The sequence below is a fragment of the Megalopta genalis genome, chromosome 10, assembly GCF_051020955.1.
Source record: "Megalopta genalis isolate 19385.01 chromosome 10, iyMegGena1_principal, whole genome shotgun sequence".
Classification (NCBI taxonomy): Eukaryota; Metazoa; Arthropoda; class Insecta; order Hymenoptera; family Halictidae; genus Megalopta; species Megalopta genalis.
This window is the reverse complement of record NC_135022.1, coordinates 10,876,135-10,899,497: the sequence shown is the minus strand read 5'-3', so window position 1 is coordinate 10,899,497 and position 23,363 is coordinate 10,876,135. Positions and strand designations below refer to the sequence as shown.

General features: G+C 37.0%; 2 protein-coding genes across 12 annotated transcripts in view; one reads left to right on the top strand and one right to left on the bottom strand.

Annotated features, from left to right (window-relative positions):
• Positions 1-8,334, top strand: part of LOC117220075 (uncharacterized) — a 49,131-nt gene extending 40,797 nt beyond the window's left edge. For 6 of the 9 annotated variants that reach the window (XM_076525034.1, XM_076525033.1, XM_076525025.1 and 3 more), the window contains 3 exons: positions 538-681; positions 745-828; positions 914-1,119. In XM_076525034.1, the coding sequence (XP_076381149.1) occupies positions 538-681; positions 745-828; positions 914-1,088 (403 nt within the window). In that variant the 3' untranslated portion in view covers positions 1,089-1,119. Of the gene's footprint in view, positions 1-537; positions 682-744; positions 829-913; positions 1,120-7,406 lie in introns of those variants that run through there. The other 3 variants (XM_076525028.1, XM_076525029.1, XM_076525031.1) reach the window with 3 other exon arrangements.
• Positions 2,025-23,363, bottom strand: part of dyl (transmembrane protein dusky-like) — a 73,410-nt gene continuing 52,071 nt past the window's right edge. For all 3 annotated transcript variants that reach the window (XM_033469750.2, XM_033469749.2, XM_033469751.2), the window contains exons 3-6: positions 11,172-11,953; positions 9,216-9,533; positions 7,389-7,713; positions 2,025-5,695 (exon numbers count right to left, since the gene is read on the bottom strand). In XM_033469750.2, coding sequence (XP_033325641.1) covers positions 5,282-5,695; positions 7,389-7,713; positions 9,216-9,533; positions 11,172-11,953 — 1,839 coding nt within the window. In that variant the 3' untranslated portion in view covers positions 2,025-5,281. The remainder of the gene's footprint in view (positions 5,696-7,388; positions 7,714-9,215; positions 9,534-11,171; positions 11,954-23,363) is intronic.

Below are 23,363 nucleotides of genomic sequence, written 5' to 3'. Positions count from 1 at the left end.
GTATATCCTAATTTATTAATAAGTCATCAGTAGTTATTGGGAAAATCCACAGATATTTCAGAATTAATTTTGTAACAGGAGTACTTTTTTTAGCAAAAGTAATTATTCTTTATGAGTGTATCCAGTGCAATTTTATATATTTTTACGTATGCAATTTATTTCTTCGTTCAACGTGTTCAAGGTATAATTGATAATGATCATTTGAATCCTATTCTTTAACTCTTTCAAAGTTACTAAAAGAAATTTTTTAAAATTTTAATTTATTGAGATTTTTAAAATTATTTAAGATTTTTTAAATTTTAATTTTTTAAGATAGTAAGTTCCTGATATTCGTAGACTCTTCACAAACGAATCGTCCATTTCAATGTTTCGGTACTCGAGACTCGAGACTATTAAAAATTCCAGTGCGTACGGTATCAATACTTTTGCTTAAATGCTGTTTAATTTTTGGATGATAACGATACCAGTAGCAACAACGAAATCCAAACAGTGAGAACTACTTTTAAACGAATATAAAAGTGAACGTTCCTTGTGCAGCACTTTCAGTGTCCAAGACGACTATACCAAAGACAATCCTCTGCTGAAAATGATCTGTTTAAAACTGACTCGCAACATCAGCTTGAGACTTTCGAACCGAAGGGACATTTGCCTACAATTCTTTGCTGCTGGGAAAAATATCAGGTATTAGAAACGAGGCAAGAATAATTTAGAATTTCGTTAACATATTGACAAATTCGCTTACAGAATAGAGATAGGCACGGTCCTGAATTTTGAGAAAAAAGTGGCATCGCACTTCGTAGACACGAGCCTGCGCGACGGCATATTAAAGTAAGATTATATCAACCACCACTAAGTATTGGAATAATTCAACCGTTCGAATTGTACCAATTTTCTTCTGGAAAAAAAACGCTAGATGCAAATACGATGACCTGTTGAAGACCGACGTCAAACCGGAAGACAGTTTGTACGATTTAGTGAAAAAATTACGGGAAGTCAGGAGATCAGCCAGACATCGTACATTTATGATTGCGAAATATAAACCGCATATGCCGTTGCAAAAACCTACAACAAACAGATGTCGTTTGTAACAATAAAGGAAATTATATTAACTACCATCGATCAACGCCTGTTTTTGCGTGAAAATAAGATTCTTTATCTTATTTGTTACTAATGCTTTCGACTACTTCAAAAACATCTGTTCGAACAAACATGATGATGTTCAGTACTGAAGTTCAACTATTCAGTTTTTTGCGTCACTCATATACAGAGTGGCCATTAACTGGTGACAAAACCGAGAGAAAAGATATTCCCATGCAAAAACAAGTCGAAAAAAAGAAATAACATTTTTTCGTTTAAGACTGCCTTTTCGCGAAAAATTAGTGATTAGTGAAATGGTATATTATGGCCATACGTGTCAATTTATTTCTATTTACAGTAATTTCACCCTAATTCGCACTCAGATTGCTTATTTTATTTATTATTCGAGCCTTGCGACTCGTTTTTATAATTATTGACAATCGGTAACTATAAAAACGAGTCGCAAGGAATAATCTATCTCCTCTTCTCAAATTGTCAATTTTTATGCGCAATTTGAGCGCGAATTAGGAATAAACTACTGTATTAGTTTTCAAACTAATTTTTCTCGAGAACGGAGCCTTGAATGAAAGAATATCATTCTACATTTTTGCTTTATTTTTGTACGTAGAATCACCCTTGTTCCGATTGTACCACCACTTACCGACCACCCGGTACAATTTCGGTGATCTTATTTTCGATAGAGGTGTTTTCAAATTGCATCGAAGAAGCAGTCGATAGTTACAAGAAGGAAAAGACTGTTCTAGAAAAGCCTTCAAGGCTTCGATCATAGTGCAAAAATTATGAAAATATCGTTGACACATTTGTCAACGTTTGTTTCCTTCTCGCGATCTCTTTCATGAAAACGAACACCGCGATCTTCCTCGAGCAGAGAGGAATCACGAGTGACCAATAGGACGTCGAAGGTATTGAAGAAGAGGAACGCCGGATTGTATAAATAAAAATGAATATGTAATTAAAATAATTGTCAGAGATAATGAAATCTTGCATTAACGTATACATTCCTCGTACCAGTGTAACAATGTATACAATTATAGCTCGCGCACGTACGCGTCTCGATGTATACGGATCCGCTGTCTGATCGCGTCTCCATCACGTATCCTCCGTATATGTGTTACATGTGTTTACGTGTGTGCTTCAGACACATACTTAAGATTCCCCGGGGTTTCGGGGAATAATGTTTCCTTGAAAATCTTACAGGCTAGTTCGCAGGATGACAGGGACAGAGGACGAGAAAGTGGTTCAGGGTGCGTGGAAATAAATAAAAGAAACACGAAGGAAGAAGGGAAAGGAGAGACGAAAAGGAAGAATAGAATAACTTAAATTTTGACGAATAAATTATGGTTAGATCGCGTTCGAAAGTAAAATGGAGCATGGAGTTAGAACGAGCGTAACAAAAGTGAACAACAGAAAATAATACAAACGAAATAAAAACATAGAGAACAAAGAGCACAATAAATAAGGTCGCTTCGCGAGCGCATGAAGAACCGACCAGGAGCACCGTTGGACGTCGCGACGTCGTGTGCCGCGACGTCCGTCGTCGCGACGGTCTTTCCAAACGCGACAGACCGGCCGCGACGGCGACGGGGCTGATGGCCACGTGGCATGAGGTAAAACGAAGTTTGGAGAACGAAAGGTATAAAGAGGAATGCCGTTCGGAGTGTACGAAAACATATAAATAAACGCGCTTCGCTGATCGAGGACGCGGGCTCCCGGAGGAACCCGCTGGTCTTGAGAAGGGCCGTCTGACTACTTCCGACTTATTTACAATGCCCCCCGAGACTACTCTGGCCGACCATCGACGAACACCAGCCGCCGTAGCACGCTGCGACGTGCTCCCGCCGCCTGATTATGCTACTCTTCGGATCCGTCGCGGTCGCAACGTGCCATCGAAACGCGTCGGAGAACGTTCCACCGCTGCCCGGACTTCGGAAAACCGGCGTCGACGCGATCGACTCTCGCGGCAGGACTAATTTCCTGACGAAACTCGGGAACTACTATGGTCTGCTCGACGGGTCGGGTCACCAGGGATCAACGGTGTACCGATCCGGCATACGTCTCCGTTAAATCTGCCTGTTTTGCTCTGGACAATCCTGACCGCCGCGTTTCTTCGCTCGCGGACATTCGAACCAACGAACTACAAGATATAGCTAGGGAACTGTTCTTTGAAGTGTCTCGAAGTCGACGGTTAAAGTGGCGCAATTTTCGTAGAATTTCGATCAACGGCGATACTTGTTCATCTTGGAGCAACACATTGACACATTATAGCTGGCAGCTATTTGTGACGGCTGCGAATAGTCCTTCGCTCATAGACGTTCAAGCTAACGATTACATGTATAATATACAGGATGCCCCAGCTTTTAATGTTCAAACTTTGTCAGCATATTCTATGGCACAAAGTAAGAAGAAAATGTTATGTAAACGTAGGTCATATAGAGCTTTATTAAGAAGTTATAACAGAGATTGATTCGCGAAAGATTAATAATGCGTTCAATGAAATGCGAAAGAGTATAGAAACGAAATTCGCACGGTCATAAATTCGATCTTCGATCGATGTCAATCATGTATTGTCAACAACGGTAGACATTTCGAAATGTATTAATAAACACAGCTTACAGAAACACACGGCATGTGCTGATCTATTCGAGCCAATGCTCGCAGTAACAGCAAGTTGATTACTATTCCTATTCTGAAGTTCTGTTATAACTTCTTAATAAAGCTCTGTATGACCTATGTTTTCATAACATTTTTTTCTTACTTTGTGCCACACTGACAAAGTTTGAACATTCAAACCTGGGACACCCTGTATATAAAGAACATAGCTAGAGAACAATTCTACGATCTTTCTCGCGATAGATAGTTAAACTGCTTTGATTTTCGTAGGACCTAGGTCAATGGGCTGAACTTGTTCATCTTTTAGCAGCATATATTCAAAGCGGTAGCTATTTGTGTTGGCTCCATATAGCCCCGAGTGTAATCTTTTAGCTTGTAGACACACTCATGCCAACAAATTACCAGAGAAGGACATAACTAGAGTACGATTCTTCAAGCTAACGATAACGGAAGAACATAGCTAGAGTATAATTCTGCAATCTTTCTCGCGATAGATAGTTGGCTCCACATAGCCCTGAGTGTAATCTTTTAACCTGTAGACACTCGTGCCAACAAATTACCAGAGAAGGACATAACTAGAGTACGATTCTTTAAATTCACTCGGGAACTAATAGTCGTCGGATTCAAGTTTCGCAGGGCCTGGACCAATGACGAAACGTGTTCATCTTGTAGAAACACTTTTAAAACTGCTAATTGTTGACGTTGGCTCCGAATAATCTTGGATGCCGGTTTCCAAGTCGCATAGATTAAAGCCAACAGATTACAAGAGAAGGATATACAGCTGAAGTAACATTCTTGACAAATTCTCGAAGCTGACAGTCAGCTGGTTCAATGTTCGTACGACCTAGACGGATGCGAAACCTGTTCATCGTGTAGCAGCAAACTTCGAGAGTCATCTGTTTCGAATCGCGACAGAGTATCCGACGAGACCTACTCCGTATGCTCCAAAAGAGAGGAGAGATACTTGTCATCATAATAGCAATCCACTCGGCTTCCACTACTCGAGACTAGCAAGTTAGGAGAGGATCGGACAGCTATCCTTGTTTCTAAACGGAAACGATCACCTAATTTCCGACCCATCGAGCCCGCAACGGCGTACCGCCGAATGTGTCGATCGAGGTAAAAGTACGTGTCGTTTTGAAGGGTACGATCATACGCACGCTGGCCCACATAACAGTGAAAGGATCGAGGAACGCGAGCGACGCTGGGCGGAACGTGCTCCGACGGCGTCGTTCTTTGATTCGTCCTCCTTTTTTCTCTTGTTCTCTCTCCTATGGAGTCGCGTTTCTAGGGCACTTATTTACACGGTGCTCGAACATTCTGCTCGTTCTTTCGTTCCCTCGAGTGTGGCTCGTCGATCGAACGAAAAGCGGCGCTTGGAAATTTATCGAAACAGACCGGATTCCGGTGAACGGGGGGGATCGGGGATCGACGACGAGAGCGAGAAGAATGTTCGAGGTGACACGGGCGCGCGAATTAAACGAACATCCCGGCACGCGGTCTTGCCTCGAGACGCCGTCGCTTTCCTCCGGCCGAGCTTCCGTTCGGTTGTCTACTTGATCCGCGATACGTCTCAGTTGGCCACCTTCACGAATTCCGGATTGTGCACGGCACCGGTGTCCGGCGCGTACGTCGGATGCACGAAGCTGCTGCCGGTCATGTTGATATTCTTCCGGTCGACGGCCCGCACCCTGACGAACAGGAACGCGGCCACCAATGAGGCCACCACCACCACCAGCAGGAGCATCACTAGGCCACCAACGAAGCCCGGCAAGCTCATGCAGATCGTCTCCGGGTCCGACGACGCGCTAGCGTTCTGGATCACCACCGTGGTGTCGTTGCTGGTGTTCGTCGTGCCCAGCGCGAAGTTCACGTCTCCGGGTGCCACCACCTGGATCGTCCTCGAAGTGTTCACGTCCGTCATCTCCTGCGCCGCCCGCTTGAACAGCATGTGGCTCGAGACTAGAGTCACGGTTCGGTAGATATTCTGCAAAAGTTACGTGGACGGTCAGATCAGGTTCATAGGATTTTGAGCGATCCTGCTGCTCGTGGTGAGTCATGGAATGTGGGAAATATAGCGGCTGAAGGAGCTATGTTGGCTTCTTTTGCTTCGAAACGATTTGAAACTGTTTCGTGTTATTTATTGTTGCAGCCTGGTTATGCTAACTTTGAATCTAATTGTGCTTGTAGCGTCCGGGTAGTGTGTTGTGTGTGTGTGCATAGTCTGCGTGTACACTGTACAGCAGAGGTGTCAAACTCGCGGCCCGAGATGAACATTTTTGATGTCAAGTATCAGGACGTAAACGATAATTTAACTTTATATATGTTTATTACAATGTACTAGTCGAAATAAAAATATTTGTTTCTATGAACATTGATTTTTTTGTTTTGCGGCCCACCGAAAGTTAAGCATTGTTTATTTGGCCCAAGTTAGCTTTTGAGTTTGACACCCCTGCTGTGCAGATAACAAATAAAGAATCATATTTAGCGTGTTTTCGTTAGCATTGTCGTATAAACTGCTCTTGGACCGCAATAATATGTAGCTTAACACTATGCCATCCGGTGGTACCACGCTGGTGCCATGCAAAAACTCTCTGTTGTATGCCGGTGGTACCACTTTGGTGCATTGTGCTTATTTAACCAAGAATTAAGTACGGAAATTCTTGGATGACTTATCTTAATTTTAGGAATTTATATTACCGCCATCTTCGACAATTTTTTTAAAATCTAACATTTCCAAGCTATTATGCCGGCGTCAAACAAAAGTATCATATCTAAGATCTGCGGACGGCATAGCGTTAAGTAGAGACTCTAACTTTTAAAGTCTATATTAATGACATATAAACACTATGACATATAAATGATTGAAACAAACAGAGATCTGTTCGCGGAGTATCATGATCATTAAATGTGTAAGCATAGATGGAGAACCGATGGATTGTATTCTACCTTGAAAAAAATATAAAAGTGTGTTTGCATTTTTTTCCAAGCTATTATGCCGACGTCAAACAAAAGAATCATATCTAAGATCTGCGGACGGCATAGCGTTAAGTAGAGACTCTAACTTTTAAAGTCTATATTAATGACATATAAACACTATGACATATAAATGATTGAAACAAACAGAGATCTGTTCGCGGAGTATCATGATCATTAAATGTGTAAGCATAGATGGAGAACCGATGGATTGTATTCTACCTTGAAAAAATATAAAAGTGTGTTTGCATTTTTTTCCAAGCTATTATGCCGACGTCAAACAAAAGAATCATACCTAAGATCTGCGGACGGCATAGCGTTAACTAGAGACTCTAACTTTTAAAGTCTATATATATCAATCATTTATATGTCTTTTAGCCAGCTGAAAAATTCGCCGACATTGAATTTCATGAAGAATCTCAAAAAGCAGACCGTAAATCATTCGAAAGACAAAAGCATCGATAACAAAGACATACATACACGCGTGCGAGTATCGACATTTCACACTGAAAAAGTTGAAAGAGCTGGGGAGCTACAGTGTTAGAGGATGGCATTCGGATGACAATAGTTTGGAGATTTATTGGGACTACGGATATTTACTGAGACTACGCGGATATTTATTGGGAACACGGATATTTACTGGAACCACGGATATTTATTGGAAAAAAGGATCTTTCGTCGGGTAAAGGGTATCGATTACTTACGGAATCATCGTCTTCCAGGTGTCCATGACTGTCGGACCTTCGCCTTCTGGCACCCCTAAGCTCGGCTGGAAAACCTTCAACCGACCTCGGCCGACCTCCGAGGGTGGCTAGGTTACCCTCGTGCTCCTCGGAACCGGCGGTTCCCTTTCTCTTCACGGTCTGGTAGGCCGCTGCCGGGTGGCCAGGAAGAGGAGGTGGAGGAAGGTGAATGTTATCCTGCGGACTTTGTGGCGAGCTGCTGGCCGTCGCGTCACCCGTCGTCGAACTGGGCGAGGAGGATGAGGTTTGCGCTTGTGGGGCTGGTACTACGTCCGGATTCGGCTCGCTGTTGGGGGAAAATATTGACTTTGTATTCGGAATAAAATTGAACTTCTGAAATAACGAATGCTGCAGTGCGCCGCGTAACTACGGTGAATTTTGACGCTCGGATTGTGCACAAAAATGGATAATTTTGCAAGAGGAGATACGATTACTCGAGCATTGCGAGCCTTGTTAACGATTGCCACCAGCTATAAAAAGCCGCAAGGCTCGAATAATTGTAACTCCCCTTCCCAAATCGTCCGTTTCTATGTACACTCTGAGCGTTATTTAAGGAGAAATTATTTATATATTTATTATATATTATATATTATATATTATATTATATATATATTATTATTATTATATATTATATATTATTTATTATATATTATATTATTAATTATAGTTATTATATAATTTAAGGAGAAAAATAGCGTCGTAGAAATTATCAAATGTTCCGAGCCTTTCAGCAGGAATACAGAAACACCATTCGTACGAGTTGGCAGAACATAGTAAGCCGTACGCTTCGACAACACTTATCGTAAAGATGCAAAGGGACCCAAGAAATGTCAATTTATGATAAAGTTTGCTAACGATAATTTAGAAAGCTGTAGTTGAAGTATACATATAAAATTTATAACGTCTACTTATCTACTTATCTACCGATTATGGTGCTGAAATTTATTGTTCGCTGTATTCTTTCAAATCGTGTGATCGATGTTGTTCATTTCTACCGAAAGTCTAAAGCAACATAAAGTTCGATACTAAATTTTATTTCACTGCAGAGCGTAATGAATCGATGTTTCTCTTATCCAAAAGAGATTAAAAGGAAGAGTAAATCACAATGAATTTTTAAATAATTAGAAAAAGCAAATATAATTCAAAGCAACGTTACATAAAGATCTAAAGAATTTACGTTTGATCATTTTGAATGTGTACTATCGTTTAACCTTCATGTTTAACAATATCATGTTATCACTAGTGGTAACATGATATTGACTTTGTATCAATAATGATGACTTGATGTGAAATTCAATTTGATATCGAGCCATCATTCATCGATATCGGGTCAATTTGGCTTCAAATCATCGCTATTGGTTTGGAGTCAATATGACCTGAAGTCACCATTATTCACACAAAATCAATATGCCATCAAGTCATTATTATTATTGTAGTAATACGAAGTCAATTTGACATACATTATCACTCTAAGGTTAAAAGAAGTTCATACAATACTAATAAAAACGTATAACTGCAAAAAACAATAAATCTATAATAAAGGAAAGAATCCTTTAATCATAATCCTAATTTATCTATTTCCTATTAATAAAGACAAAATTTAATAAATAAATAAAGTTCAGAACAGAATATTAATATTCGCAGATCCTATAAAGATTCTTGTAACAAGCAAACAAATGGATATTCTAATAATTACCAAACATGACCCAATAAAAAGATGAAATATAATTAAGAAAAGTTCAGTCACTGCGTTAATATCCAAATTCGAAATTCCCTTTCATGTCTCACCTGTAAGCTCCAGCGGGTCCGCTAGGATGCCTAGGGTCCGCAAATGCAGGTGGTACTCCGTATTCAGGTACCGGAGGTGCACCGTACTCCGATCCAAGACTCTGGTGCACCGCTGCACCGTATTCCTGGCTCAAGCCTGCAGCTGGAGCACCGTATTCTAGGCCAGGATGTCCGCACTTAGGTTCCGGACAATTGTAGCGACAGACTTGAATGACACACTGGAAGTGAACGTTCATGCTGTCGGGGAACTTGAAGGCTTGGAAGTAGGCGAAACTGACGACCGAAGCGCTTGGCCCGAAGTTCTTTATCTTCTGGAACCTGCGGAAATTTGCGAAACTTGTTAATATCTCCCTATCGACATATTATTTAAGAAATGTAATCGTCCAAATTCTTTGCCTCCGATTTCACAGGATAAAATATATATAATTATGTTAACTATATTATAATTATGTTATATATATATATATATATATATATATATATATATATATATAACTATATTATATTATTTAACATAATATAATTATATTAAATATATATAATTATGTTAACACCCGAAAAGGGATGATTCCTCAGGTAATTTGAAGTAACTTTTTCCTTAGCGAAAATGCGATCTACGGCTTTGCTTTCGAGTTATTAACGAAAAATTGTGACCAATGAGAGGCGAGATCAGCCGGTGCGAAGCCCAGTTCCGCCGATTGTCTCGGCCACTTAGCGCTAGGCGAGCTCGCCTCTCATTGGTCAGTGTTTTTCGTTAATAACTCGTAAATAAAGCCACGGATTGCATTTTCGCTAAGGAAATTGTTGCTTCAAATGACCTCAGGGATCACTCTTTTCCAGGCGTTAACATAATTATGGAACACTCTGTATATTTTTATTTGCTCAATGCTTGTTGCATAAAAATATTAACACAAATATTGTCTTTCAAAGAAAAGATGTTTTCGTTTTACTATATTCTAAAAGCACATAATTGCCATAAATGTGAGAAATAAGTATCTTGTCTGCGTCAAATTAACGCCTACACCTGTATTATCTCTCATACTAAGTACAACGTAGACCTAACTGTGACTGTTATGAAAGCGTCGAAAACATCCGGCTTTAGATGATTCCATGTTAGTTATAGAACTAGAGAGAATTAGACCAAGAAGTTAATCGATTGCTTCTACGCGATCGCTTTCTACCACGAAACCATTCGTCATCGTCAACGCGTTGAATCGAAGTTACTAAATTAGGATTAGAATTATATTATTCTATGATCCTTCGAGTTTATATAAATTATTTATTTATCACAGGATTTTTGATTCGTTCAAAACGAAAATAAATAAACCAAAGTCAAAGCAGCAAAGACTTATTTTCGACTTATCAAAATTATTCAGAGGAAAAATCCAGTTTTATATAACTTTCATTGCTCACAATTGATTTCAACAATTTCTTTTTTGCGTAAAGGTCCACGATCTAATTACAACCTTATCGGAGTCTTTATCGAAATCCGCATACAAATTTTTACTGTCTTCAATATTTTCATATTAATTAATATATCCCTTCATGTAATAAGCTTAAACACATTGTACTATAGCGCACCTTTCGAAGATACGAATTTTTTAAGTCTATGTATACTATTACTGCAGATTTTCATAAGCACCGTAAAAGGGTTAAAAGTTCCGATTATAGATCATTTAATCCCGAAGAAGTACGTTTTTTCAGAATAACTACAATGGAACCTCGATTATTCGGGCTAAGTAATGTAACATGAACGTTCGAACGATAAAACGATTACCTAATTACAGTGCCAGATCTCATTTTTGTTAATACGTACAGTAAATCGTTCTGTACACGAGTTACGATATCGGATGTTCTACTGCGTTCATCTAATACCTTGAACATCCTCAGCAGATGCGCACGGGAAAACTGATAAAAAACAAGACTTTCTAATAAACCGTCCCCGATTTCGCTTACCTCGACATAATCTTCGGCCTAACGACGCATCCGTACTGATCGACGAGCTGGATAGGTGCCCTCTTTCCGTCATGAGCGACGCAGTTCCTCACCAGCATGTCAAACTTGTTCTCGTCGTCCTTGATGGCCAAGACCATGGTCATGGTCTGGCCGATCTTAACGATGCCGGACACCTCGCTGGCCCAGGGTCCCTTGCCAACCTGTATCTGCATCCAGCACTGCAGATTGTCGCCGAGGAAGTTCGCGGTGACGGCGTGCAGCATATCGACTTGGAACGGCCTAAATGTCACCGCTTTCTCGTAGAAGTCGTACCACGTGCAACGCAGCTTCCTCGCCTGATCCCAGACCTCCTGCACGTACGGGTCGTATTGCACGATTATCGTGTTCTCCACGTAGCTGCCGGACGGCGTCGGGGCGCCGTAAGCCGCCACATTGTGATTCGCCGAGGAGCTCATCCCGCACGAGTTCAAGAAGATCTCGAACGTCGCGCTCAGATGCCCCGTGCCGGGCTTCAGATGGACGCAGTGAGGATCCGAGTAGAAGCCCTTACTGAAGATCATCCCGTAGAAGGGACGGTCGAACTCGATGTTCACTCGCATGTGCGTCTTCTCGCATTGCACCTGCAGATGCTTGATTTGCGGCGTGTCCGGGGACGCGAGCGGCCAATTCTCTTCGGCTCCGTGCGTTGCTGGCGGACCATACTGAGCTGGAGCCCCGTACACCGATCGGTGCTCCAATGGCAAGGCACTGCTGTCTACCAATGGCGCCTGGCAGTGCACTCTCTGTAACATCGAATCGGTGTTCATTGGTATTTGGCTCGTCCGATTGTTCGGGCCGTCGATAAACGGTCTACCAAAGAGTAGGCTCTTCATAAAGTGCGTTAGGATGGCCGTAAAGAGATTATTTTTTATTTTAACACGTTAAGCGCGGCGTCAGCCTCGGGGGATAGACAGCGTACTTCTCGTTCGGGCGACATCGGTTCCCAGGGTCTGACAGCGAACCTATTGTTTGGACGATATCGACGCATGAGACCGGCAGTACGTTTATCAGATATGCATATTAATTTTTTATGTTTCACACTCTTTCATTTTGCTATTTTTATTCGACAGTTTCATATAAGAGACTTTATATAGAAAAATATTGTATAAATATATGATACAATGTTTCCTACATTTTTTAAAAAGAGAGATCATACGAAACGTTTATATGTTGAATCAAAATGACATTGCGAAGCAAGTATACTACATGCAATAAGCAAAATTAGATTTGTATTGAATAATTTTTCACTCGACTGAATAAATGTTTTTTTGAGTTATATATATATATATATATATATATATATAGGTCATAACGTATAATTAAAATATAATAAAAATATAAAATATAATTAAAATATTTACTGCTAAAAGTGTGATGTCCTCAAATTATTCGTAAATTAATTTTCCTGCGAACGAAGTATTCATCGATGACAAGAAGAGATGACCACCTATTTAAATTTCTAAAACCCGGCGGGAATAAATGATGTGCATTTACCACTATGGCTAACAACAATCGATCGTGGGACGAGTCGAGTCAAGCTCAAAATAGCTGTGGTCGCTTTTGCGGTACCGGGCCATTCAGGATGACCGAAAACGATTACGGCCACGTTAATAATTTGAGAAATATTACAATAATTGCGGCACACTTCCGTCGGGAAGCATCTATACAATTGTTGCGCGCGGTTTAATTATGTTTAGATTAAATGCGTCTGAACTCGTAATTCGCAAACCATGAAACCGCATCGAAGAGTACAATGATTTGCTGGCTATGATTTCAACGGGCCACTTCTGCCGCGATATATTCGTTTCAGTTTCCTAATAACAGGAAATTGTTATCGCATCGGTTGTTATCTATACGAATTTCGATTTAGAAATCAAGACGCGAAGTAAATACGAAATTATCAAATAATATGCTGTTGAGATTGTATTAACGCTAGATTTACGGAATCCGTCAAAACGACGGGTCACTAATTTTTTAATTTACGATTATTCATATCGTAATGATACATTTATGAGTTGTTTATCCAATTTATATGTTACTTATGGTAAATATTATAATAACACTTGTTAAAAATCAGAATAAATGTCATATTGTTACTTTCATAAACTAATATATATTTTCGTGCTCTGTGAATGTAGTGTTAATCCTTTTTATTTAAAAATTATCTACATGGAATATATTATAGTTTGCAACATATAATCATACGAAATCGAAGAACGTTTAATTATATATCAAGATTCTGAAGATACGATATTTACGGCAAATGTTACAATAACATCTATTAAAAATCAGAATAAATGTCTTATTGTTACTTTTATAAACTAACATAAAACAGCTGTTTTTTGTGCTCCATAAATCTAGGGTTAATGTTAAATCGCGTTTTGTTAGTTTTCAAGGTTTCATAATTCTCGCAGTTTTTTTCATAAAAGTTTTACAAACATTGGGCAGTCAATAAATAGAATTATTAAAAATCACGCAAACACAGTTGAGATAATTTGATAAAACAAATTGAAATTCTGACGACTGAAATATATGCAAGCATGTATTCCATAAACATTTCAAACAAATGGAAAATATGTTCGTTCGTTTCCTAATAACGGGAATTTGTTTACGTACTCGTGTCAACTATTTACTCGACATTCTTCATCTTTCAATTTGAAGATCAACACGTAAAGTAAATACGAAATTATCGAATTGTGCGCTGTTGATTCTAATGTTAAAATGTTTTTGTTAGTTTGCAAGGTTTGATAAAATTCTCAGTTTTTTTCATAAAAGTTTTATAAGCATTCAACATCCAAAAATTAAGAATACGTAAAAATCATAAAAACACAGTTCAGATCAGAGACTGATACCCGTATACGTTACAAAAGATGAGCGCGGAGGCGCCGCAATCATCAGTCATGCTGCTGCTACTGTACGATCGATTGTTGTAACATTGTAACAGAACCTAGGGCTCAAACCGGTATTATACCGGTAAATATTTCCGTATTTTTACCGGTATAGACATCGCATGCCAGTATACATATATTCCAGTCGCATACCGGTAATAAAACCGATTTTCCAAATAGCCGTTACGTCACGACAATATGGAAACAAATACCAGCATAACACCTAAACGTTGAAATATTTCGGTTTTCAGTCTGTTTGAGATACTTCGATCAAACAAATTAAAATTCCGACAAACTGAAACATATGGGAACAACTATTCCACAAATATTTATATATATATTATATATATATTATATAATATATTTATTATTTTTATTAATTATATAATATATTGTTATATATATTATATAATATATTTATCATTTTTATTAATTATATAATATATTGTTATATATATTATATAATATATTTATCATTTTTATTAATTATATAATATATTGTTACATATATTATATAATATATTTATCATTTTTATTAATTATATAATATATTGTTATATATATTATATAATATATATATATCATTTTTATTAATTATATAATATATTGTTATATATATTATATAATATATTTATCATTTTTATTAATTATATAATATATTGTTATATATATAATATATTTATTATATATTTATAATATATAACAATATATAACAAATAAAAAGTACATTCGAGTCAAATTGAAAATTACAGCAGCGATAGAATGCCAAAATAAAAACGGCTGAATTAGTTAGTAAAACAAGTGTTCGATTACGTACGGAAAATTATAAACAATATAACTACTTTCATTGAAGCTATTCACGTTAACTGTTCAAGGCCTGTTAACACTGTAGAGGTAAATGAAACTCGAACGACCGTTCGTCGCACTCAACTCTAATTACTCCGGCCATTTATTCAAAGACGCAAGAGGGTCGTTCGGGAACGAGGAAGGAAAGTGCGAATAGATCGGCAAAAAAATCTGTCTCTTCCGTAATTAAATGCCGCAGTTTCGCGGCTCGGTCCGTTTTCAAAGCGCCGCGCGGCCGCCGGGAACTCCGGAATGCCGAGAGCGCCGCGGGACGTTGACGAACGATGTCGCAATCGGATCTGAATTTAATAGAAAGGAATCCCCGACAAGTCAGGCTTTAACGGAGAACGTACGAGTTCACGATCGTCGAGTGCCCTTTTCAAAGCCCACCGCACGTATGCGGACAGGCAATTCAACCGGCTGCATTTCGAAAGCCCCCTCCGGTAAGAGTCATAACGGCGAGCCGACCGAAAATTATGGACTCGCAAGACGGCACCGGAAAATGAGAAACGCTTTGTCGCCGCCGCGTATTTTATTTTTCTTCCCTCCCCAACAACGTTCCTACGTTTCCTTTCCCATTTTTCTCCTATCCTTTTTCGTTTTCATTTTACGACATCCACGAAACGGAACTGTCGCGTCGCTCTCTTTAGAGGCACGACGAACGACGACGAGAACAGATACAAAAAGAAGCTAAGCCGAGTCTCGGTTTCACATTCTATGACACTTGTATAGATAAAAATTCGAATGCTTTGGAAATTCAAAGTTTCTGTAATATTTTTCTATAATAATTAATTCTGTAATAAGTTTCTATAATATCTGTAATTTTCAATTTGACTCGAATGTACTTTTTATTTGTTATATATTGTTATATATTATAAATATATAATAAATATATTATATAATTAATAAAAATGATAAACGTTTCTCTAGGAGACGTTAGAGTAGCGGTGCTAGTTACTGTGGGCTAACTAAATACCGTGCTGTTTGTTTATTCTCGAAGCACGATTAACTTTATTTTTATCATATAAGACATATTACATTTTTTTTATTCTCATTCGATTAATTATTTATTTATTAGAATTAAATATATGTGAAAATTCTTTAAAGAATTCTTGAAATACCACGAAAATTGATTCAATTTTTTGGTACTGCGTTCGCGAAATTTACTGTAAAGCTTCTGAGAAAGATTTAAAAAATGCTGAACAGTTGATCGATGTTCATTAAAATAAATCATTAAGATTGCACAGTGTTAATTGTATTGGTAAAACGTATTATGATTATGAAAAAACAAAGCAATTGCTATTTGAATTTTTGTATTCATTTATGTTTATAGTATTGCGTTTGTTTACCATTTGTTACAATATCGTAAGTTATTAAAATTATGTTATTTATATTAAAATCGTATTTTATATATATAATACAATTTATATATATATATATATATATATATATATATATATATATATATAAAATATAATATAATATAATTATATATTAATTATTATATTATTATTATATTATATATTATATTATATAATATTAATATATTATAAATATATATATAAATATATATATATATATATATATATATATAATATAATTAGATTGATTACTATATCAACCATGTGAACTTGCTAATTGTAACTATTAAACGAACTGAATTTATTCTTTGGACTTGTTTCCGGTAAATATGTGACACTCGGTCAGTTTCATTTAATTTATTATTACAGATGGTCGAACGAAGTCCTCTGAATTAATATAACTTTTCTCTCTTTCCTGGTTTCGCGTCGCATCCACTGCCAAGAAATTATCGACGATGCTAGCAACGATTACACTATTTTGTATCGTTTCTATACTCTCCAGTTGTCAACAATTATAAAAACAAGCCGCGTGGCTCGAGTAATTAATACGAATAATTTACTGTATCGTGAAACAATGACGAGATTGAGTTTATTTAAACTTCACACGACTTCTGCTATAATATGTATATGCTTAATTGAAAAAGTCTATTCAAAAGTTTCTCATACATGCATTTTTAACAGATATGATTATCGAGCCTCGCAGCTCATTTCTATAATTGCTTACAATCGGCGCCTATAAAAACGAGCCGCGAGACTCGAATAATTGCATCTCCTCTTCCCAAATCGTTCATTTCTGTTTACAAACCAAGGTACAGTTGAAGAAAACTTATTGCATACATTAGTCGCGTTTAGGTCTCTGTAGCTCTAGCGTTAACATTATCTAACTGGATTAATGTTGTTAAATAGAGGCTTTTAGTTTCATGTAATTAGACCTTTGTACAAAAAACAGGCATCTGTCGACTAATCACATGAATGCATCAGCGTCCGCAGTCTACATCCAGCCAGTATCAACGACGATTTATATCCATTCGCGCAGCTTCGTTTTTAATTTGTACGTGCTACTGAAAGACTTAATCGCACGTTTCGCGAACATACTAAGTGACAGAAATGCTCGAGGTTCGACGCGCATTCTCGTGCCGGATCCGTTTAATTGGAGAGAAGCGATAAAACAACGGGAATAGCGTCCGACTCGCGCGCTGCATTTTATTTCGCGTCTTCCTCTAAATCCTCGTTTCACGGGACGACGTGCAGAAGCGGCTTGCATTAAGCTACGAAACGAGCATCGGTCGCCGTTGCAACCTTTCACGGAATGCGAATCGAACGCGAGTTACGGTGCTCGAGATTCCGTGGAATTGCAATGCGAATTGTCGAGACGGTCGGGTCCGACCTTGAGGATCCGCGGCGCTTCATCGAATCGATACGCGGCGCACCGAAAAGGAAAGGATGTAAAAATCATCGAAATAACATGTAATTCACTCTGTACCCCGGGAGCGCTCTAATTGGATCCTCGTAGATCGCCAGCATCGATCCTGTCAGTTTTATCGCACTTTCTCCTCGAATGCCTCGCTGGTGAAAACAATTAACGCCCAGGACTATCAAACCAGACGAAACGATTAATTTTATTTGCTTTTACAGTTATCGATATTGTAAATGTGTGTTCGGTGAAAATTGACCGAATTGTTTATCCTTTAATTTTGAGCGATTTTTGGAAATAGAAATTAAATGAAAATAAATGATTTTTGTGCTAATCATTTCGAAGCGTTGAAAATAGCAATATTATAAAAATAACAATATTATTGATACTTAATATTATTATATATTATTAATAATATTATATATTATATATTAATACTTAATATTATTATATATTATTAATAATATTATATATTATATATTAATACTTAATATTATTATATATTATTAATAATATTATATATTATATATTATATTATATATTATATAATAATATTATTATTATATATTATATTATAATATTATTAATACTTAATCTTCACGATTTTATATGTCAGCTACTCCTTATTGCTACAACTTCATATAATTCTATTTGTCATATTTAAACGGCTGATGATAAAATAAAAATGTTCCGTATCGATCGTGAGAAAGGGGGGGAATTCAATAAACAGTTACTTGATTTTTAAACAATCTCAATGAAATGATGTGACATAAAAGTACTTCCAATTGTTTTCTAAATTACTTCCAACAGTATTTCTTATGTTTTTAATGTTCCGCGTTTCACCAATTCGTTATCGTCACAAGTGCATAAAATCCGCAGTCTATTTATCATAATTGGACCGTGGATCTTCATGCAACCAAATTCCTATACCAATCGCGAGAAACGGAAGTCGAATAAACAGTCATTTCGTTATTTAATCAATTTCATAGTTTGATAACACGAAAGTCTTCTGAAATTCTTCCGACATTTTCAACGTCTGTGTTCAAGCTACACTCATTTTTGTCACAAATGTGCAACATTCGCGCTCTAACTGTAATAAAATTAAATAAATCTTGTCATTGTCACAAAACAATACACAATAGCCGCGTTTGCGACACGGCAGTCCTAATGCGAAACAAGCGAAGCTATTTAACGTTTCGCTCCCTAATTAATATCTCCGAAAATCGCTCATTAAAACCTTCGTCGCGGTCCACGAGCATTACGAAGCGAAACATACATTGTTGCGCGGGTAAATAAAGTTCGCGAGAACTTACGAAAATTTGCTGTTCGCTACGATGATCTCGCGGAACTTGTTTTTCGTATCGAAGAGTTAATTATCGTGGCCGCGCGTCGATCGAAGAACGCGCGCGCGGCGAGCGTGTTTCTCTGGCTTATTATATTTTTCGGGTATCGAGAGGTCCGCGACAAAGTGGAGCGGTTTAATTATAACGAATAAATCAGTTTTTCAGCGTGTGTTTCGGTCGGCTCCCGGCCCGATTCCTACGGCTCGTACAATATTCATGCTCGGCGCTCTAAGCGACAGGACGGTTATAACGCATGCGAGTCACAAATCGAAACCGACGCACGGCCGGCGTCAATTACACGGCACAGAATTCGTATTAATACGGCTAACTGACTCGATTAAAAGCAACCGAAAACACAGCCACTGTTACACTACACAACAGACGTTCTCCGACGCAAATCGATCGTCCACGCATATTGCGGGCGTCGACGGTGCTGACCAACGCCCACGGATTTTACATTTCAGGTTAACGCGATTGACATACGCACGCGACCGAATTATACTCTGTAAATCAACTTGTTGCGGCCGATTTCACGCTCGAAATTAAGCGACGCACACGAAACGACGGGATTATGGAAAGCATTGCGTTACTGCTGCCGCTGTAGGTACCATTACGCGTGCACCTTCGTTCCATCATCGATTTTCGAGAAATATTAGGCGTCATCTTTTTTTAAAAAAAAAAAAGCTGTCGGCAGAGATTTATAATGGCATTATATAGAACTCCATTTTTTTCTAAAGTTTCAGTTGGATGGAAATTGTGAAACGTATTCCATTTTGTTCCTGACATTTCGCTCCGTGCGGCCATTGTTGCATTTATGATTTTCGGGAAATATTACGGACCGTTTTTGAATAGCTGTCGACGGATATAAATCCGTTTAGAGAAATTTGGTAGAATAGATTAATAAGATTATATGGAACACTATTTTCTTGAGACTTTTCATCGAGTGGATATTGTGAAACAGTGTATTTCATTTTTAATTTTTAATTCTATGTGTTTTTAAGGTTTCTTTTCTATTCTATTTATTCTAATCGATTTCAAAATGTGATTTTAATGATATCATTGTTAAATATACAAATTAAAGATACAGATTATATTATTCGAAACTATTTTTATATATGTATATACCAACTCAATTCGTATTTATGTGTCGCCAACAATGTTCAACTTGACTATACCATGAATTTTTCATTTTTAAACAATTTTAAATAATCGTATCAACTTCTCTTAACATTTGCACATCAGAAATAAAAATTATTTGATTTTTCACAATATTTGTCATATGTATTTATCCACAATGGCCACGTCCTGTTAGAAAATATTAGAAACAGAAAGAATTATAAACCAGTCACGCGATAAGAAAATATTTCAAGAAAACCATTTTTCAAGTTTTTATTATGATATTATTTGATGAAGCACAATTCATTTCTGTCTAAGGGTACAGTTGAACGTCGTTGAGATATTCTACAAAGAGAAATTATAATTTGAAAGTTATATCTACTTTTATTTATAAATTTAAAAAAAAAAAGTTTAATAAGTAAATAAAAAATTTTTTTCTTCGAATATCACTTTTTCCGCTCATTCAGTTGCAAATAAAACACACGAAATTGTCTGTTCGTTAGGTGTTCCTTATTAAACTATTTTTTTAAATTGTAAAGTTTGAAACGAATTTTTCGAGACATTCATAGAGTAAGATATGAGCCGTTTATTTTGAAAGTGGCATAAGTCACTTTACCGTAATGAAAAGTGGTGATATTTTAATGTTTATACGAAATTATTTATACCGAGAAAAATATCAGTATCCTGAGATAACAAATCATCCATATTTTGAAACGTGTTGAAACGCAAACCCTTAAATATATCGACTTAAAAACAAAGCGACTTATGCCACTTTCAAAATGAACGGCTCATGTGTGTCCTATTCCCAACAACGGCCTCAACTACGCTCTGATATTGTCGTTCCATTCCACTAAATTATCATTTTTCGTAAAACATTTCGAATCCAGGAATGCGACGAACGTCGCTGAATGTTGTGACGCGATCACGTGTAGGCCAAGCTAGAAGTTAACTGTACAGGTATAGTGAAGTGCCTCAAATTACAGGAGCTCCTGTTACTAAAGTTACGAAATCCAAGCTGCTTTTTCAACCGGATACCTTCTGTTCCACTGCAACATTCTGTCAGACGATGAAACCATAAATTATACGATGATACGGCGGATGTTTTGCGATTTACGATCGCAAAACGCGGATCCATTTTCACTAGTCAATTACTCTTCGTTAGAATCTCGTAATTGGTTCGATTTACAGCGGCGGATCTAATTTGAAATTCCTTTCACCTACTTAGGGGGAAGAGAGCCAAGAATTGTTAGAATCGAACGCGAGAAATCCGGATGAAATGTTAAATAAAGTGTGTGTGCATCGATACTTTGAACTCTGTCACGACTTCGTTACTCTTTTGCTAATGTGGATCGATGGAACACGACTCTCTTACGGAATACAGAAATAATGTTAATTAAACTGTGCATTTCGCGTGTTTATAGAATGCACGGCTGCATAAAGTGCATCAAATTCGATACTCGAACCGGATCGATCCAGCCATCATGGCATTAATAATTTAGTAATTAACTTCGCTCAAAATGAATGACAGTTCGTTAATAACGAGACTGCGGGTTCTCGTACGAAATAACGATTATTTTCATCGCACAACAAACACGAATCAAACCGAAACTTTGGTCTATGTTCGATCATTTCAGTGCATATAAATATCCTTAAAGTCTTTTGATCTTTCCGTTGTTGTAAATTTCACCGAATCATTTTTATTAGAAACAGATAAATCCGCAGGCTAGTAACGACATGCAAGTTACTTTAACAATATTATAATATATATATATATATATATTATATTATAATATTAATATTAATATTAATAATAATATAATATATTAATATTATAATATTATATATATATTATAATATTGTTAATGTAACTTGTATGTCGTTACTAGCGGATTTTATCTGTTTATATATATTATATTAACATATATTATAATAATGTATATATATAATATATATATTAATATTTTAATATATATTATATATTATTATTATATATATATATATTTTTTTTCTTAAAATATGTAGAAGAAACTCGATAATTTTCTTCCAGATAACAATTTCAGAAAAAGTTATTTTATATTACACAAATAATTTACTATTTTATGACCGAAATTGCTGTCATTTTTTAACTATTATCTAAAGAATGCTCAACTGTTCAATGTTGATAAAAGAATTTAATAAAAGAACAGAAAACCGCCGGATCGTGAAGTGTTGACTTCAGTAAGATCGTATCGAAAATTTATATCGAAACAATTTCATCGAGATTGCGACATGGACTACTCGTTTCTTTTCCTAGAAAAGAAATTCTGTTTGTCACCAAGGATAACGATACACAATTCTAAAAAAGTCTAACACAGACCCATTTTAGCAGACACAGTTTCGTTCACGTTATTTAACGTTTCTCCAGTCACGCGGGAATGACAGAAAACGCCGATTCAGGATCAACAGGAAATACTCGGTTCGCGTCTGACCGATAGACAGGCAGACTGGACGCATACCTGTCCGCTTTCTTGTTCTACTTGCACCTGCACCCGATCTGGTCTAAGGACTTTCTGGACAGAAAAGTATCGCGGAACCGGTCGATGCGTGAAACGAAATCGTAGAGCGATCGCCGTGGAAAAAAACGGGCCGTGATTGAATACGCTGCTCCCCCGGGTGTTTCCACTTGAAGAAGTTGTTGTCGAAGAAACTCCGCGCGCGAGAAACGCTGCCATAATTTCTGTTTTCAGTCCCAGTTATCGATACACGCACGATTTCCCTGCGAGGTCATTTTCTCAACGAGCTTGATCACTTCGCTAATCATTTTGCACGTGTTATGTGCATAATTATAGACTCAAAGTAACTTTTACATTTGCTATAGATATCCAAACGAAAGCTTATCAGTAGTATCGTGTTCGCATATTTTTATCTTGTATTATTTCTAATGTTTCTACTTTTATTATTTCTGATATTTCTACTTTATATTATTTCTAGTATTTCTATCTTATATTATTTCCAATATTTCTACTTGGTATTAGTTCTAATATTTCTATTTTATATTATTTCTAATATTTCTATTTTATATTAAAATTTTCATATTTCTACTTTCTATTATTTGTAATATTTCTATTTTTTATTACTCCTAATATTTTTACTTTCTATTTTCTATTATTCCTAATATTTCTATTTTCTACTATTTCTAATATAGA